This window comes from Sinocyclocheilus grahami, unplaced genomic scaffold (assembly GCF_001515645.1).
Source record: "Sinocyclocheilus grahami isolate Dianchi unplaced genomic scaffold, SAMN03320097.WGS_v1.1 scaffold800.1, whole genome shotgun sequence".
NCBI lineage: Eukaryota > Metazoa > Chordata > Actinopteri > Cypriniformes > Cyprinidae > Sinocyclocheilus > Sinocyclocheilus grahami.
In genome coordinates this window covers 459,608-479,848 of record NW_015505979.1, presented here as the reverse complement: position 1 = coordinate 479,848, position 20,241 = coordinate 459,608, and the positions used below count along the sequence as shown (strand labels likewise).

Genomic DNA, 20,241 nt, shown 5'->3' with positions numbered 1-20,241 from the left:
GTTCAAAAACTTTCATGTAGAACCGAATATACACAAGGTAACTAGGAGAGGGAGGAGCTAATGAATTACTATGCAAACTAATGGAGGTAACTATAGCAACAAACACAGGGAACTGAAACGGGAAGAAAGTACAACAACATAGGAACAAAAAACAAAATAAGTGTCCTTGAAAACAAAACGCAAGACAGTGAAACACAGGCTAAAATCAAAACAGGTCTCTGTCAGATAGTCAAGTCAAGTCACCTTTATTTATATAGTGCTATTAACAATACAGATTGTGTCAAAGCAACTGAACAAAATTAATTAGGAAAATAGTGTCAATAATGCAAAAGGACAATAGTAAACACTAATTTTTCAGTTAAAGGCAGTTCATCATTGAATTCAGTGATGTCATCATCCAGCTCAGTTCAGTTTAAATAGTATCTTTGCAATCATTTGCAATCAAGTCAACGATATCGCTGGAAATGAAGTGTCCCCAACTAAGCAAGCCAGAGGCGACAGCGGCAAGGAACCAAAACTCCATCGGTGACAGAATGAAGAAAAAACCTTGAGAGAAACCAGGCTCAGTCGGGGGGCCAGTTCTCCTCTGACCAGACGAAACCAGCAGTTCAATTCCAGGCTGCAGCAAAGTCACATTGTGCAGAGGACTCATCTGGTTCCTGTGGTCTTGTCCCGGTGGTCGTCTGAGACAAGGTCTTTACAGGGGATCTGTATCTGGGGCTCATCTAGTGTAATATCTTTGTCTTATCCGAATTTAATAGGAGAAAATTATTGGTCATCCATTCCTTTACATTTTTAACACACTCCGTTTGCTTAGATAATTTAGAAGTTTCATCTGGTCTTGTTGAGATATATATTTGAGTATCATCGGCATAACAGTGGAAACTAATCCCGTATTTCCTAATAATATTACCAAGTGGCAACATGTATATCGAAAATAGCAGAGGACCTAGGACAGATCCTTGTGGCACTCCATATTTTACTGGTGATAATTGAGATGACTCCCCATTTAAATGAACAATGTGGTAGCGATCGGACAGGTAGGATCTAAATCATCTTAAAGCCTGCCCTTGAATACCTGTATAGTTTTGTAATCGATCTATGAGTATGTCATGATATATAGTGTCGAACGCAGCACTAAGATCAAGTAAAACTAGCAATGAGATACAGCCTTGGTCTGACGTAAGAAGCATATGAAGAAATTCTTCATAGAGATTTTTTTTGCAGGAAAGAGCACAATTGAGCAGACAACTTTTTCAAAAATGTTATACATAAAAGGAAGATTTGAGATGGGTCTGTAATTTGCCAGTTCTCTAGGATCTAGTTGTGGTTTCTTAATAAGAGGCTTAATAACCGCCAGCTTGAATGGTTTTGGGACGTGACCTAAAGACAATGACGAGTTAATAATATTGAGAAGCGGTTCTTCCCAAGTCAACAATTTGATCTCACAATGATGTCACCATGAGCTCACATGATTCTCATGGTGTGGTCACAATGTGTGTGTCACAGTGAGCTAAAAGTGTAACCACACAGCGCACTCACTGTGTGCTCATACTATGTTCACAATGTGAGGTCACTGCACACTCACTGTGTACTCATACTGTGGTCGCAATGTGAGATCACTGCACACTCACTGTGTGCTCATACTGTGGTCGCAATGTGAGGTCACTGCACACTCACTGTGTGCTCATACTGTGGTCACTGCACACTCACTTTGTGCTCATACTGTGGTCACAATGTGAGGTCACTGCACACTTAACTTCAAATTCTTTGTCCCCTTGGAAAGACTTGACACATCCTGAAACACAGAGAACAATATATCATTGCAATGAGTTACTAACAACCTAACAGGTGAAAATAACTATTAGTTAGGATGCATGGATGCATAACAAATCATGCATCCATGGTTCCACAAGACATGCTTGTATAGTTACTGAAATTTGATCCCGAGGTAGTAATGTAGTCTAGTAATGATCTGATTTGGGAAGTATAACAGATCATAAATACTGATATGCAACCTAAAGCCAGGGACACACTTAACGACTAACTGAATCATTCGAAGACTGAACTGAAAACACTTATGATTTTAAATGCTGACTGTAAACACCAACTGAATGCAAATGGCTCCGACACATTTGGGTGTGATCAGTTTTAAGTATCAAATTACATTCATAACCAGCCTTACAGTTGTTTAGTGTGTTCCTGTCTTAACTAATTAACTTAACTAATCTCAGTTGGCAAGATGGCTGGTTCACATGTACCTGGCTAACACATGTACCGGACTAATTTGCTAACATGGGGCCAGGCCACAGTGCATATTGGTATTATAATATCATATGAGGATAGTTTGAGTTCACAGTGAGCTCACATACTACTCACACTGTGAGGATCACAGTATGAGGATCGTTTGAAGTCACAATGAGCTCACATACTACTCACACGGTGAGGATCACAGTATGAGGATCGTGTGAACTCACAATGAATTCATATACTACTCACACGGTGAGGATCACAGTATGAGGATCATGTGTACGCACAATGATTTCATATAATTTCTTCAGTAATTTAGTGGGTACAGGATCTAACAGGCATGTTGTTGGTTTAGATGCAGTGATACGTTTATTTAGCTCTTCGTGTCCTATAGTTGTAAAGCACTGCAGTTTATCTTTTGGTGTGATGAATGAAGCTGAAGTATTATACGCTGTAGAATCTACATTTGTTATTGTATTTCTGATGTTATCTATTTTATCAGTGAAGAAATTCATAAAGTCATTACTATTAAACTGTGAGGGAATATTTAGATCGGGTGGCGTCTGGTTATTTGTTAATCTAACCACTGTGCTAAATAAAAACCTTGGATTGTTTTGGTTATTTTCTATGAGTTTGTGGATATGCTCGGCCCTGGCAGCTTTTAGAGCCTGTCTATAGCTGGACATACTGTTTTTCCACGCAATTCTAAAAACTTCCAAGTTAGTTTTTCTCCATTTGCGCTCAAGACTACAAGTTTTTTTCTTGAGAGAATGGGTATTACTGTTGTACCATGGCGCAGTATGTTTTTCTCTAACCTTTTTCAATTTGATGGGGGCAACAGCTTCTAATGTATTAGAGAAGATAGTGCCCATGTTGCTAGTCATTTTGTCTAGTTCATGTGTACACAGAGCAGTTGAGATAAATCAGGCAGGTTATTTGTGAATCTATCTTTGGTGGCTGGAACAATAGTTCTGCCCGGACGATAACGCGGAGCCATATAGAAGGCGTGATATTCCAGGAAAAAATGTTTACAGCAGCTTTAAATTTCCAAATACTATCTGTCCTCAATGTTTATTTTTATTTTTCTCCAACACAGGTATAATTGTGACATCATGGCCTAATATGGACAGAGAAGCCAGGGAGACATATCTGGTTGTGGTTCAAGTGAAAGATATGCTCGGACTCACCAGAGGCTACAGTGCCACAACCACCGTGACCATCAGCCTGATGGATGTCAATGACAATGGACCTACTTTCCAGCACAGTGAGAATCCAAAACATGACCATTACATATTTCAGTCAATCAAACAGTTGACTTATATTAAACCCCAAAAACTTTCATGAACATATAATGTCATGTATGTAATGCAATAAAGCAGTGCCTTCTATAAAATATATTATAGAGCATTTTCAGATCAGGTCTAAGTTGAGATGTTTGCACTGGCCGCATAATCAGAATCTGTGGACTTTCTGCATCAATATCTGTCCTGGACAAGGTGCTGTCATTCCCAATGCCAATGCCCAAAGTTGTGTTTTTCTCAGAGATTCTTGTCATGACCATAGATACCACCCCCAAAATCACTCAGGCCACTACAGCTTCCCCTGTGGCTCCTGTCGCTTCAGTATTCCTAGTTTCTTAAAAGTAACCCACCATTGCAGCCTATCCAAAGCTCCCTGCCACTGCAGCTTCCCAACCAAAAGACCCAGTGGTTTGTCTGAACTTCTGCATGAGTTCTGTGGTAATTTTGGCCACGTTTCTGGATCAGATCTTTGATCTGATCTTTGTTAAACAGTAAAGAGCTCTAAAAGAAGTAGCACTAACTCATGCTTTCTTTGTATAGCAGCCAATGGTCCATACAAACAGCTTAATAAATAAGATCTTAGAATGTTGTGATGGGAAATGTTAGGTTAGGGGAAGAATTAGAGGACATAAAATATAATTAGCATGACATAAAATTAACAGAGGTCAATGGAAAATTCCCACCATGTCAAAAATGCATATGGGTGTGTGAGTAATGACATTTTACATTATTATCAGCATTCAGTGATTTATTGCATTATGTAGTTTTTTTCCTGTTTCTGTTACCAAAGCACATAAATGTTATTGAAAGTGTTTTGCCATTTTCGTCTATGTCTAGATTTGTACACATTTGCTATATCAGAGTCAGCACCAGTGGGTACCACATTGGGAAGAATAATGGCAGATGATGGTGATGTTGGTCTGAACGCTAAAATGAACTACAGCTTAGAAGATCTTGAAGAAAGCAGCACCTTCACAATCCAGACAGACCCTGACACTCAAGAGGGGATTGTCATACTGGCTCAGGTCTTACAGTACAATACAGACATATGCATATGTAACCATCATCATTTATCTAAGTATATATTTTTTCTGATATCCATGACAATTGTTAACAAATGTTGGGCATGATGTTCTCAGAAACAAATTCAAGACACATTTATATTTGTACGAAATAATTAATATTTTTAGTTAAATATTTTAAGTGATAATTCATAATTTAATTCATAATGTTAATTTTCGAATTTCAATCCATAAACACTGGTAATCACTGGACAACTGTTTTATGTTTGTCTTTTATAAGTGTTCTCTTGTTTCTGTAGCCACTGGATTATGAGAGCAAGAGGCGGTTCGTCATTGCTGTAGAGGCCATCAATGAAAACATAGATACACGTTTTATGAATGCATATGAGTTTCATGACAGGACAACACTCAAAATCACTGTGACAAATGTGGATGAACCACCCATCTTTTATGAAACCCCTTATAATTGGAAAGTTCAAGAGAGTGCCCAAGTAGGCACTCAAGTTGGTACAGTCTATGCTAAAGACATTGACACAACCAACAATGCCATAAGGTAATTTTTCCTTCTCATTTTGACCCATATTACCCATATTACATCTTAGGATAAACACTGTGACTCCATGGTGACTCTATAGAGCTTTCAAAACATTGCTTAGTTTGTTTTGAACAGTCCATGTCGACTTCTAGCTCAATCAGTGGCATACGTAAGGGGCTGCACTGCAATGTCAAGATAGAAAAAAGTCATGGGCATAAACATCACAAAACCCTCAACTTCCCAAAGCCCACTTAGCAACGTGACACAATAACTGCTTTTGCCAGTGATATTCAGGGATTCTGAGAGGAAAAAATTACATGGAAATGCAATCACGGGAGCAATGTTGGCATCCAAATAGGTGTTTATTTAAGACATATGTGCAAACATGTGCAAGTAAATAACATTAAGAGCATAAATAAGACAAAGATTATTAATAAAAAGTCTAATAAATAGAACACAACTGGGGCCAGAGTGTACCGTGTTAAAAGAGTGCTATAATAGTACCCTTAACAATCCGTTCACTAGTCCTGTTTGCTTCTAGTGACAGCAATCTTATATACACATCTTTCCCGCTTCTACAAATTGGAAGATACCATTTTTATAAAATTACCTATTATGTATTAATTATGTCTCACCATATTTAATAATAAGTACATCAGATAATTTAGAACAAGAGTTAAATACAACATAGATAAATACAATAAAAAGGATGGATAAAACCATAAACATAGATTTGCGCTGTTGTAGGAAATTCAGAATTGAAGACAAGGAGACTCAGATATCTCTTCACCAGTATTGCTTATTGAGAATTCAGTCACCAAGAGTAACTGAGGTATTCAATCCTTATCCATATTGGCCTTACACAGAGAGGTGAAACAGAGCTGAGGATTCTGTTCCTGTTGGGCAGAGATAATGACTGTGATTTTAAAAGTTGTCCAGCTTGATGACAACAATATATGAACAAAGTATGGTGTCTAGGTAAAACTGGCCCCACTACTTTAGTTAAAAAAGTCCCCAAAACCATTGAAAAAAAAGAAAGAAAAATTGAAAAATTTTTTAACCCCAAACCTTTGGGGGAAATAACTACTACTACTACTACTAATAAATAAAAGGGAGCTGTTTACATTACTGTTTAAATATTGACATGCTGTAGCTTAGAATCACTAATCAAATTGTGTTTTATACTGTTAGATCAGAGGATCAAAATAATGCTGCTATATAATCTACTGTAAAGTTATTTTATAGTAGATATTGAAGTTGCAAATATAACTGAAATTATTCATAACTGATCGAAGAACTTGGCACTGTTTTCCTATTACCCTAGTTGTATGTGTTGTTTGGTACAGTTGTTTGTAAATTTGGAGCAATCTGGAGAAACAGACTAAAAGATTCAAAATCTACAGAACAGAATACATTATGTTTGCCATACCAACTGTGTGCTTGGCCAGACAGTCCATGATTGTTTGATTTACCTGCTGTTTGTGCATGGTTGAAATCTGCATATGGTAACAAACAAGGGAAGTATATGAAAAAAAATAACTCCAAATAACAACTGTTTTCCTTGAACAGATACACCATTTTAAAGAGCAGTGACACACGACAGATGTTCAAAATTGATCCCAGTAATGGGACAGTGTATGTGGCCAACCTTTTGGATCGAGAAACAGCAGCCTGGTACAACTTGACCATCAACGCCAGAGAGAACAGTGAGCATATTTTGTCACTAACATGCATCAACCACTGACTAACACAGGCATATGATGACTGATTTGAATATACATATAAGGTGCAGATTTATCTTCTGTTCTGGGTTTTGCGCTGAACTCAGTTCAGTTTCCTGTCTTTGTTCATCTGTTACCATGAGACCTGTTTCATAAAGTGCGCTAAGAAAAGTGGAGATTTAAGTCCAAAACCTGACTTTAAAAAAAAAAAACTTTCCAAATCAATCGGGGCTAAAGTGGTTCCAAAAACACCAATTTCAGTTTACGGAATCTCACCAATTTGACCCAGGTTCAATGAGTCAAGATAATTTGATGTGCATGCTTATTCTTAAGCAGCCCTTAATAAAATTGATCCACCATGACAAACAGCGAATATATTTGTGCTGTTTAATGCTGTAACCGTCCCGCTGAGCACTCCCAGAAGGGCAAATTACAATTACATTTATAAGGGAGGACTCCACGGACTATTTTTGGTTTAACCAGACCCAGTAACACACAAACCAAGAAGCTGACCACAAAAATATCCTCAAAAAGTGTTTATATAAGAAATGCCACAAAAAAACTCATAAAAACACAAACAACAAGTAAGCAAAAAGTCTGTTGCATGAATGTTCTCCTTTGCTTTCAGAATCAGTAAAGAATTACTAAAGAAAAGAGCTTATCTGTTCATTGTCCATTAAGTAGTGCTTTTTCCTAGAAAGTCTCTGTCCCTTAGTGAAGATGATGACGATGAGTTGTTAAATTAGTGAGGAGCAAACATCCCAGAAGTTTCCTTTCTAGAATGAGCTCCAATTAGCTTTGTTTGAAGATCCCCAGGCGCTACATTAGGGTGCATTGTAATGATTTTATCCTGATAGCACTCTATCATCATCAATCAGTGGAACCAGTCAAATCATCGTTGCTATTGGCATGGGTCACCCCAAAATCCCAAATGATAAGCGGAGTATTATAAGCATTGTAGAATGTCTCATAAATAGGTATTTTTTATAAGAAAAAAGTCCTTCTATATGAAAACATACAAACTAACATTAGCACCAAACACAGTGACATTTAAATAACCCAAATAGGACAAACATAAACCACCAATTACAAGATAAATGCAATGTTCACCACACAAAATGAACAAGAAACCACTTAATTGGTTGAGCTTAAAACAATGGTTTCCCAACCCGGACTCTACACATGAGGTTAGCACAAGAGGAAGCCATGCTTCTCTCCAACCAAACTTACGTTTACTCTGCTTTCCCTGACTTTTATCCCAGAGGTTCAGTAATCTAGAGAACCCCCTGGAGCATGGAAAAGGTACTACAGTTAGAAAATCCACAGTAACTGCACTGTGGGCGGTTACAATGCATTTGAGACTTTGTGTTTTCCTCAGTACATAACTGACATAATGTCTCAGGTTACACATGTCACCATGGTTCCTCGGGGGCATGAGATGCTGCGTCGGAGTATGCTTTGGGAATGCCCTTCAGCGTCACCGGCTCTGAACCTCGTGTGTAATCAGTCCAATGGATGGGAGAGACATCACGGGCGGGTGATGTAATGACCAGGAAGCTATAAAAGCATGTGCGGTGGAACCAGCGTCAGCTTCTAGGAATGAAGCCAGCGCTGGCAGAGATGCCAGAAGTATGGCCCCGAGACGCAGCGTCTCATTCCCTCGAGGAACCATGGTTACATGCGTAACCTGAGATGTTCCTCTTCAGGAACTCGAGCTGCGTCGGAGGACGCTTTGGGAACGAGTATGCCCATGCCGCCAGAATTCCAAAACTCTGCCTAGTGTGGAAGCCTGCATAGCTAGGGCAAGAGAACAGAAGAGCCGGGAGTGGCTCGCATATCTAGGCCATAGAACCTGACAAAGGTTAGGGGCATGGACCATCCCACAGCATCGCAGATTTCCTGCATCGAGACACCTGCCAAGAAGTGCCTTGGAGGCCGCCACACTTCTCGTAGAATGAGCCTTGACCCCTAGAGGCGAAGGGAGATCAGAGGACTCAAACGATAGAAATGGCTACTATGTGACAGCGGTGTGGCTACTATGTGATATCTACTATTCACCGACTGAGGATCTGTTTTGTAGCTAGAAGACCTCTATAAGGGGGACCATAGCACAAAAGCAGTTGGTCCGCCCTTCTCCACAGGGAAGCTCTGTGGACGTATGCGTCCAGTGCTCGCACTGGACTCATACAGTTAAGCTTCTGCAGGTCTGGTTCCCCGAAGGGAGGAGGACTGAAGGCCTGGAGTATGACAGGCCGTGGTGTAGAGGATGGGACCTTAGGAACATACCCCACTCGAGGGTAAAGAAATGCTTTGGCAAGACCGGGCACAAAGTCGAGATAGGAAGGGGCCACTGAGAGGGCATGCAGATCCCCAACTCTCTTGAGAGAAGATATGGCCAGAAGAAAGGTAGTCTTGGTAGTGGATGAGCTGGATGAGTGAGAAGGAATCAGAGGGGACAGTGCGATGTCTCTCGATTCGCAAACAGGTCCACCTGAGCCTGGCCAAAAACTCTCCATATATGCTTCATCACCTCGGGGGGAAGCATCCATTCCCTGGGCCTCGGCCCCTGCCTCGACAGGATGTCTGCTCCCAAATTGAGATGCCCAGTAATGTGAACTGCTCTCAGTGAAAGAAGTTTGCCCTGGGACCACACAAGGATCTGGTACGCTAGTTTGTACAAACGGCGCGAACACAGACTTCCCCGGTGGTTGATGTAAGAGACCACCGCTGTGTTGTTAGTACACACCAACACATGGTGACCTCTTAGGTCTGGGAGGAATTGTCTTAGTGCACGCAGCACGGCTAGCATCTCCAGCCAGTTTATATGCAATGCCAGATGGCGACCACTCCACAGACCGTGGGCAGGGTGGCCACTCATGACCGCACCCGAACTGGTGAGGGACGCATCCGTCACTAACATTACGCATCGGGGAGAACCCCTTGGTCTTGAGCCACCACTGTAGGGGTCTCATGTACAGCAGGCCAAGAGGTATCACGTTGGACGCAGCTGCCATCAGACCCAGAAGTCTCTGAAACTGCTTGACAGTGAGTGACCGGCCTTCTCTGACTCTCGTGACTGTAGTGAGGACCGACTCGATCCGAGCAGGGGACATATGTGCCTGCATCGTGGTTGAATTCCACACCACGCCTAGATAAGTGGTCCTCTGTAATGGAGAAAGCACACTTTTCTTGGCATTTAGTCTTAACCCCAGCTCTCTCATGTGGGCGAGAACGACATCTCGATGTCGAACCACCGTCTGCTCTGATTGAGCTAATATCAACCAATCGTCGATATAGTTCAGTATGCAGATTCCCCAGAGTCGCAATGGAGCCAGGGTGGTGAGAGTGCAAGGCCGAAGGGAAGAACCTGATATTGGTACGCTTTGCCCCCAAAAGCAAACCTCAGGAACTTCCTGTGAGTGGGAAGGATGGAAACATGGAAGTATTCAGATTGATCGTGACAAACCAGTCCTCGGACCTGATCTGAGACATGACCTGTTTGAGTGTGAGCATCCTGAACTTCAGTCGCATGACTGAGTGGTTCAACTGACGTAGATCTAAAATGGGACGCAACCCTCCATCCTTCTTTGGAACTATGAAGTACCGGCTGTAGAACCCGGACTCTCTTTCGTGAGGAGGGACCACCTCGATGGCCTCCTTCCTCAAAAGAGTGTCTACTTCCTGTTCCATGACCAGAGCCTGCTCAGGGCCCACCAGTGTGGGAGTAATCCCTTTGAAACGAGGAGGAGGAGAACCAAACTGGATTCTGTAGCCTCTCTCTACAGTGTGCAGGACCCACTGAGACACATTTGGCAGTAGTTTTCACACTGCCAAAAAGTCTACTAAGGGAATCAGTCTCTCGAGACTGACCTCTGGTGTAATGAGAGCAGCTAGCTCGGTGCCCTGTAACGGCGGACCGGCAGGGGATACCCAAACCAGCTGCTCTAGAGACCTCCACGGAGGTGGCGAGCCTCTTAGCACCGCTACGTTACTCGGAGGGGGCTGCTCCCACCCGGCAGCCCCCAGAGCTAGCGAGTGGCGAGGGAGGAACTGCTGGAACGCCGCCTCCTGTTTACAAGCCTCCTGGTACCTATCAACGACGGAATTGATGGCATCGCCGAACAGGCCAGAAGGCGCAAGCAGGGCTTCCATGAGGCAGACCTTATCTCTTTCCTTCATATCAGATAAGGTCAGCCATAAATGCCTCTCCGCCGCCACCAAAGCTACCATAGACCTGCCGATGGCACAGGTGGTCTCTTTAGTGGAGCAGAGAGACAAATCAGCGGTCTTCCTGACTTCGGTAATATCCTCGGATTTAGCTGTTTGAGCAGGGCGGCTTGGTATGCCTGTAACACCGCCATGGTGTGCAGACACGCACCAGCCTGACCCGCTGCCGAGTACTCTTTTCCCACCAGCGCTGATGTTGTAAGTAGCGGCTTGGAGGGCAATGCCGGAGCCTTTAAAGACGACACCAAGTCGGGAGACAGAAAGCTCGCGAGCATCTGTTCTTCCCGGGGCATCGTCTTATAACCGTGCTCAATCATCCCCGCCACATTGTCATAGTAATCAGAAGCGGGGATAAAGAGGCGGGCCGAGAAAGGTCTTCCCCACGACCTTGACACCTCGGTGTGGAGGTCAGGGAAAAAAGGCAGGCTCCGGCGCGGAGCTGGCGGCTTAACATGCAGGCTCAGCCTCACAAATGAATATCAGAGTGACACACACACAGAGCGCTTGCTGAATGACAGAAAGCTGACGCCGGTTTCACCGCATGTGCTTTTATAGCTTCCTGGTCATTACGTCACCCGCCCATGACGTCTCACTCATCTATTGGACTGATTACACACGGGGTTCAGAGCCGGTTACGCTGAAGGACGTTCCCAAAGCATCCTCCGACGCAGCTCGAGTTCCTGAAGAGGAACTGATATTCTCCATTTGTAAATCTTAGAAAGTCATGCAAATATATCCATTTTGCTGTCAGGAGAGGGCAAGACTTATGTGATTCTAATGTTCTATTGATAACCATAAAAGTTAGTTGTCTTAAAACGAGAGCGAAAGGTTGCATGGCTAAAAACTGCTGATCAACTGAATGTGCAAGTAGCAACCATGTTAAAATGTGTTCATATATCTTAAAACAATGTCATTAAATCTTAGGCACAATACATTAAATACAATCAACTGTAGCCTATATTTTTATTGAATTGATTTATTATTGAAGTTGCATTTTCTTTGTTATTTTATTTTTGGACTGATGGTGATTAATAAAGTTAAATAATTGTATGTGAGAGTTTCAGTGGTAATACCACTGCATTCCTATTGGTCAGTGTTAGAGAAACTCAGCTTAGCCTGACAGTTAGCCTGACCCAGACCAGGGACCTCATTTATAACCGTTGTGTACACACAAAACATGCCCTGAAAGAGGCGTACGCCACTTCCTATGCAAAAGGTGGGATTTATAAAAACAACCTAGACAGGAAAATTTGTGCACCTGCATGCAAACTCTGACCCATGCGTACAGACTTTTTTTTCTTGGAGAGAGAAAAGTAATGAAGTAAACAATCTTTAAATTAAACTGCAGATCACATGTTATGAGAAAATATTTTTAGTGAAAACAATGATCAATGATGCACACTTACTTCGTTATTATGGCAAACACTGCCGGATTTGGTGGTCGAACGGTTCATTGTCCGATTTGAATAGGTCCATTGATAATAGCTTACTGTACAACTGCAGCTGCACGTGTTGATGTCGTGTGAAAGCATCTCCACAACATTATGAAAAATACCACTGTGTTTGAAGGATACAACTTGAAGAAAACAGTAAGATTTGCACATTTCCTTTTTAAAATACTTTGTCAAAGAACGTGCGAGTCAGATTTTTCCACTAAAATAGCAAAAAGATGTTCACCTTATTTGCAAAGCTGCATAATTTTAATTTGATTTAGATTGTTTAAAACGATTTAAATACTATTTGGCCAGTGGAAAAGAATGAGCTCAACTCTATTCAAAAATATTTATCTGAGAACTATTTGAAATAGTTTTGTTTTTATGGATATTTTGATATATTTATTCTAAAACATAACAAGAATACTGGATGATTTTTAGCAATAAAAATTGTGTATGGCACAAATAGCATTTATAGTCTGTATCTCATATTCCCTTAATGTCTGAGATGGTCCTCACTGCAGAACACATGATCCAGGGAGCGAGGTTGGATTCAGATCCAACTCTTCCCACCTTACATATACCTAAAGCTACCCGTCTCCACCCCTAAACCTACCATCTCCACCCCCTAGATGTGGATCCAACCCCGCACCATGGATCTTTGTTCTGCAGTGAGGGGCTACTGTAATGTCTTGTACCTTTGATGGTGTTAAACATGGTGTCACATGGATGGAATGTGCATGGAAATGATATGCAGATGAGGTTATACATAGTAAAACTATGCGTTGTAAGCTCCATATATGGTGATTTGGGATTTATAAACGGATTTTTGCACAGGTTCTGGCAAAATCTAGCTTTTGTGCATACGTACACTTTTTCATGTAAACAGGATTAGATTGCATCTTTTTAAGCAGAATTGATACTTAAATATGTCCTCTACCACCGCTACTTTATTACAAGAGTACCCTACTAATCCAGGGACAATAATTTAAAATAATAATAATTTAAAAATTAATTTAAAGATAATATAATAATGTTGTGTAGTCTTTAATACTACAGACACAGCCAGTTTTACTCACTGAAAGATTTATTCGTCATAAAATTATTACTTCATAATTGTATTCGAGTCTTACACACATGCTATACAGATAATGTAGAGTCGTGCATTAATTTGAGTGATGACAGCTATTATGGGAGTGGCATGGTGGAGCGAGATGCAGATAACATGATCTTGACCCTTTAAGAAACTTTAATTAATGCTGTCATGTAACAAATCTGTTAAAATATAAATAAATGAATTGCTAATTACTACATTGAGATAAAAATGTAAAGCCTGTACAAATATTAGAAATCGTGAATGTAAATAATTGGGAATCATGTAAAAAATTAAAATAAAATAAAAACAGTGCAAATTTCATTTATCTATTATAACATTTATGTAGTTTTGTTCGCTTGGCTGTTTCCTTATTAAAGTCAAAAAATTTGTCAAGTTTTTCGTCAGGTGTCTTTTTTAATGATATTATTAGCCAGATCCTGATTAGCGCGATGATATCATCTTGGATGTGACATTTCATCTCAGATGTAATAAGCGACGTACGAAGAATGGGCCCCAGAAATACGGTGTGTGTAAATAAGTGTACATAATTGTCTGACGTGGCGTCACTGACAACATATTATAAAAAAGAAACGTGCCAGTCTTATTGTTTGCTTTATATTCTATCCTTCAATCACAATGCTATTTTCATAATGTTCTGAATGTTCGTGAAATAAACACCTTGGTGTAGCCTTGGTGTTGCAGTAGGCTAATAAATTCGGACCTATTTAAACTTGCCAGTGGACCGTTCGACCACCGAATCCAGCAGTGTCTGCCACAATATCGAAGTAAGTGCGCATCGTTGATGTCCTTGCAAAAACAATTTCTCTCAAATTTCTCTTAACATGAGATCTGCAGTTTAAAGAAACATTACTGTGTGCCTAGCACAGACGTGATAAAAAAAACAGCGCTTCCACTACAAATATGTCTAAATATCTAAATTCATAAGTTTTTGTTTAACTTCTGAAAAATGACTTTATGTAATGTCAATGCTTAACTCCATTAATGAGCAGAATATTTAATCTAAATGTGTATATTGAAAGGAAAAGAGAGTCTGAAATCATTAGACTTCGCTATTACACCAGTAAAAGAGTGTGTACGCACAGTCTAGAGTACTCGTACGGTGCGCACATATTTACGCCAAGTTTATTTTTTATAAATCTCAATATGTACATGGAAAATTGCACAACGTTTATACATCAGGCCCCAGGTTAGTTTCCCATTATTAGTTTCCACAATGACTGAGGTGGCTCTATGTTAAGTTTGCTTTAAGGAACCAAATCGTTTGACAGTAAGTCAGATTAACTTAAATAATCATCTAGTCAAGTCAAGTCACCTTCATAATATATAGCACTTTAAACAATACAGATTGTGTCAAAGCATCAATGCATTCAACCACACTGGAAATCCAAAAGGAAATTCTAATTATTAGCTTACTTCCAGAGGTCACAGCAAGATGTTATCAAGTGAACGTCATTTAAAAGGGGTACCGCTCAAACATATAGGCTATGCATGTGGATATGGCAAAATAAAATAAAGTAAAATAAATTCCTCTCTTGATGTAAATGTAACTCCCCATGAATTAATGCAGCCTCCTCATCTACAGGATACCATGTAAAAAGAGATGCCATTTTTGTCAAATTTACAGTGTCTGCAGGATGAAAATGAAAGTGGTGTGGTGAGAAAAATCATCTGGTTTCCATTTGCATTAAGATAATTTTTCTTACCCCAGTGGCTGATCATTTTACTTGTTTCCCCCAGGAAACAAGACTAAATGTTGTATTTTATTTTTTATATAGAAACTGCATCTTGATTTAAGAATTTTTAGATATTTGTACTTGAAATAAGGCAAACATCTCAGCAATAAAAGCATTTTTGCCGCATGAACGAATGAATTATTTAAACAACGCTTACGCTATAAAAAGGGAGAGGAGACCGAAAGAAACTCTGAGTTTACCGAAGAAAACCTGCTCCCAACCAGGTTAGGTTCGCAGAGTAAGTTACTATGGTAACTTACCGAGAGGTTTAGTTTTGTCTTTTATTGGAACCGAAAACCCTGAGTTTCCCTTTTTTGGGGTTAACAAACTCTGAGTTTCCAACAAAACCCACTTTCTGGAATATACCCCTGAATATACCCCTGAAACATGTAAACGACCATTGAACAAAAGAAGAAGAAAGAAACAGCATGGTGTGCTTTTTCTTAGCGTCTGTTTCCATAGTGACCCGTCGATTCGTCGCTCTGTTGAGAATGTCTTGAGTCTTAACCAGGAACATGCTCTGAGTTGAATGAACTTACTCCTGGATGTGTTTTTGGAACCACATACCTCGAAAAAGCAAGGTTTAGGGTTAATCAACCGAAAGTTCAGGGTTTAGCTGACGGTAAGTTTAGCTCCTGCTACACGCTGCCGTGTCACCTCTGCGTGCGGTGTGAATACCGTACTCTAAACTGTTAACATGGACGCCGGAAAAAAATATGCGCTGCTTATGGCCTGAATTTATTCATCTCGCTTCGTACTACAGGCCACTGGTCTGCAAAACAAAACCAGCCCTTTCATGTTTTTGTTTTTCAGAATTCCCATGGGCTTTTATTTAATAATAAAATAAAACAAACTAAACTACCCAGTGGGGGGGAAACACAGCAGCAGAAGGACAAGGCTAGCTGGGCAGATATGAGGGGAGCAAACACAGATGAACATGACACAACAAACTGGCACAGGACAGAAAATACTGGGAGAATAAATTGGGAAGCAAACAAGGAGGGTAACGAGGGAGGACAGTTGATGAACTAATAATGAGTTAACATGTAGGGCAGGGTCAAGACAAATAGACAGGGGAGCACATGGCACATAGAAACAAAACAAAGCCATGTGCTCACACAAAACATAACAAAAACAAAGCCAATGAGAACTCATGATCTGCGTGTTCACACAAGACAACACAACAGCACACAGCCAAAGAGAACACTCACGAGCCACGTGCTACAAACATGACAACACAAGAACCAACAAAGACGCGAGATGAGTGCACTGAACACTTGCACTCACAACAAAGACAACACATGGAACACGAATGTTTAAACCCCGACACTGAACCAAAACTGGGGCCCGTTTCAATAAGGAGGTTCAACCAACTCTGAGTTGAAACTTGAACTCTGAGTTGACTTAACCTGAGATGGGAAACTGAGTTTTCGGGTTCAGCACAGCTGAATTGAGTTAGTTCAATCGACTTGGAGTAGCTTGACTCTCCCTGTGTTCCATCGCACTTCTGCGTCATCTTAACAAGATGCTCAAGGAGGCGCCTTCATGCATAATTTTTTATGCTGGTTGACCCCCAATCGTCTTTTACGTTAAAATATAATATATTTGTATATGCAATATAATATATTTATTTGTAATGTATATTGTGTCTATGCATTTGAACATTTGAATGGACTGATAAAGGTAGCTGTAAAGTATTTTTGTCAAAGTACAATGTCGTTTTGACCATAATAACGTACAAAATCTAACTTTATATTATAGTAGTAAAATATTACAGTAAATATTACAGTAGTATAAAAAAATACTATACATACATTTACAGGTGAAGTCAAATTCTGTGACGCCAAACTTCCCTGTGCAAAGGATCATGGGGGCCCTAAGTGTCCATCGGTTGTACCCTTCGAAATCCTTCATTCCGAAGGACCCTTTGAAGTGGCCGGTATTTAGCACTTCGGTTTGGAACGACCCTTCAATATGGCAGCCATGATTGTTTTCACTCCGAAGTGCCCTTCAGAGGGCGATATATATTCCGTTTGGAATGCACCTTCTGAGTTTAGCACGTGCGTCACAACTAGGGGTCGACCGATTATCGGCCTGGCCGATTATCACATTAGATTTAGGGGGCAATTACTTTTTCACGTAGGGCCAGGCAGGTTTGGACAGCTTTTTTCCCTTAATAAAATAAATAATCATTTAAAAACTGCATTTTGTATTTACTTGCATAATCTTTGTGTAATATTACAATTTGTTTGATGATCTGAATCTTTTAAGTGTGACAAATATGCAAAAAATGTCAAAAAAAGGAAGGGGGCCAACACTTTTTCACACCACTGTATATATCAGTTCAAAATATCGGTTATCGGTCTACTTGATCTGTAATAATCGGTATCGGCATCGGCCTTGAAAAACACATATTGGTCGACCCCTAGTCACAACTATGAAAAGCCATGATCAATGAAGCTCTGAAATTAGGATTCGCCATGGCAACAGCACCCCGCAAAAAGAGGTCCACATATTTCTGAGTCAATACGTAGCTTTAATTCTTAATCACTGTTATAATATCTAAAGTAAAAAGTGGCAGAACAGTAAATTATTAAAGTAGTATTTATTTTTTTATGGTATCCTACAGGCAAAAGAAAAAAGAACAAAACAAAAAAAGCAGCTAAACATGAAGCATAAAACTATAATTCAATCAAGGTAAAGCTTTAAGCATAAAAGGTTCATGAATGTAGGCTACATGACTTTACAAGCATTTGACATTAAATAAATATCATTCAGTCTCTATTTCAGTGCACAGCAGCTTTTTCCACAAAGTCTAATGCTCTTTACACATAATTAATGTTCTCTAATCCAAATTGTTGCATTTCTAAATTAGAGTAATGAAATTAACATTTGACTTATACTCAGCCAACAGCAAAAAGGCTCGCAAAAATAATGAAGAACAGATGAAGGGGTGATGGCCACAATACTGAGAATTGGAAGAATATTAAAATCCAACAGGAAAAAGAATAACTGTTGCTTTTGTATTTGTAGGAAATAAAGATGACCAAATAAATTGGAACAGCTGTTGTGGTGGTATATATATATATATATATATATATATATCTCAAAGTACCCTTCCATCTGGCAACCTTACATTCCATACAGTGATCAGCTTCATTTTCGATGGGTTTGTGCTCCGAAAACGACACAAATATTATAAGAAAGCTTGTGAGAGCGAGACACCCTTTCCTCACCGCTCTGCACACAGCGGCCTTACTAATGTGCTCTGCATCCCTGATGTTATATCGAAAATGACCATTTGAAAATGGTAGCGCTCAAATAAATATGCATGCGGATATGGCAAAAAAATTCAGAATAATCCTCTCCCGATGTAAATGTAACTCCCTAAGAATTAATGCAGCCTCCTCATCAACATGATTCTGTAGGCCTTTAAAAGCACATGCCAGTTTTTTTTTCACTTTCAGAGTGTCTGCATGATGAAAATATGTGCAATGAATGAATGTACCTGCACTGCAAAAATGCTTTTCTTAGTATTTTTGTCTTGTTTCCAGTCAAAATATCTAAAGACTCTTAAATCAAGATGCAATTTCTACCTAAGAAAAATGACAAATGTATTTTTCTTATTTTGCAAATAATCTGCCAATGGGGTAAGAAAAATAATCTTGTTTCCATTTGCATTGTTTATTTTTCTGGTTAGGGTTAAGTAAAATGCACTTAATTTAGATTCCCAAATTACAAATGATACTATGAAATGCGAAGAAAACCTGCTCCCGACCAGATAAGGTTCACAGCGCAAGTTTCCATGGTAACCGAATCAGAGTATAAGTTACCTCTCTGTCAGAAACAGGCTTGATTTACCCTGCTTTCTCAGGTTTGACAAACCTTCCATTCTGAAATGGAAAACCCAGTTTCCCTCATTTCAGAGTTAATCAGAATTTTCACTTAACCTCCTTTCTGAAACGGGCCTCTGAACTGACAGGGGTGCCATGATTCAAACATCACACTCCAAACGTGTAATACAAGGATGAAAGAGCGCCTGTCCCAAGTGAACTCGAACCATGCACTCACACAGAGACAAGATGATTCATGAGTGTTATATTGTGAAAGTATAAAACAATTAAATAAAGTAATAAATCAAATAATATATACAGTATATTAAGAGTTGAATTGAAGAGTTAATTTGCAAAAACAGAACTCTGTTTTTATAAAACATTTTTTATTGTGCATTCCAAGTAACATCAAACTACATTTGGGTAGTTTTTATTAAGTAATAATAACAAAGGCATGTGCACACCAGGACAATTGTAACGGGGCTGACGAGACGTGAAACGTGTGGATCCATCTGCAAGCTTTTATTAGAGAGACGTGGTAAACAGGCAGGGTCAAACAATGGCAAACAGGTATATGGTGGGCAAAACACAAGAATAGTCCTAGGGCTAGCGTAGGTCACCGATCGGCAGACAGAATCACAGGGGCGAGACGAGAGGGAAAAAAAACAGGAAAACAGGCAAAGATCAAAAACCGCAAAAACAGGCAAGGCAAGGCAAAACAAGGAAAGCACGGAGACTCGAAAAGGGGTACAGGCTAAACAAAGAAACTTGGAACGGGCTAGGGCTAGCGTAGGTCACCGATCGGCAGACAGAATCACAGGGGCGAGACGAGAGGGAAAAAAAACAGGAAAACAGGCAAAGATCAAAAACCGCAAAAACAGGCAAGGCAAGGCAAAACAAGGAAAGCACGGAGACTCGAAAAGGGGTACAGGCTAAACAAAGAAACTTGGAACGGGAAACAGGCTAAACAAAGAAACTCGGAGAAATGTGGTTAGAGTGGGTGTTATATAGTGAATGAGGTAATTAGAAACAGCTGTGTGCAATGAGTGCAATCAGGGCAGTGTGCAAA

General features: G+C 40.1%; 1 protein-coding gene across 1 annotated transcript in view; it reads left to right on the top strand.

Moving 5' to 3' along the window:
- The window catches only part of LOC107561952 (cadherin-20-like), a 59,625-nt gene that overhangs the window by 22,110 nt on the left and 17,274 nt on the right, over nucleotides 1-20,241 (top strand). Inside the window, exons 5-8 of the mRNA XM_016246501.1 lie at nucleotides 3,347-3,514; nucleotides 4,389-4,576; nucleotides 4,873-5,126; nucleotides 6,678-6,814. Coding sequence (XP_016101987.1) covers nucleotides 3,347-3,514; nucleotides 4,389-4,576; nucleotides 4,873-5,126; nucleotides 6,678-6,814 — 747 coding nt within the window. The remainder of the gene's footprint in view (nucleotides 1-3,346; nucleotides 3,515-4,388; nucleotides 4,577-4,872; nucleotides 5,127-6,677; nucleotides 6,815-20,241) is intronic.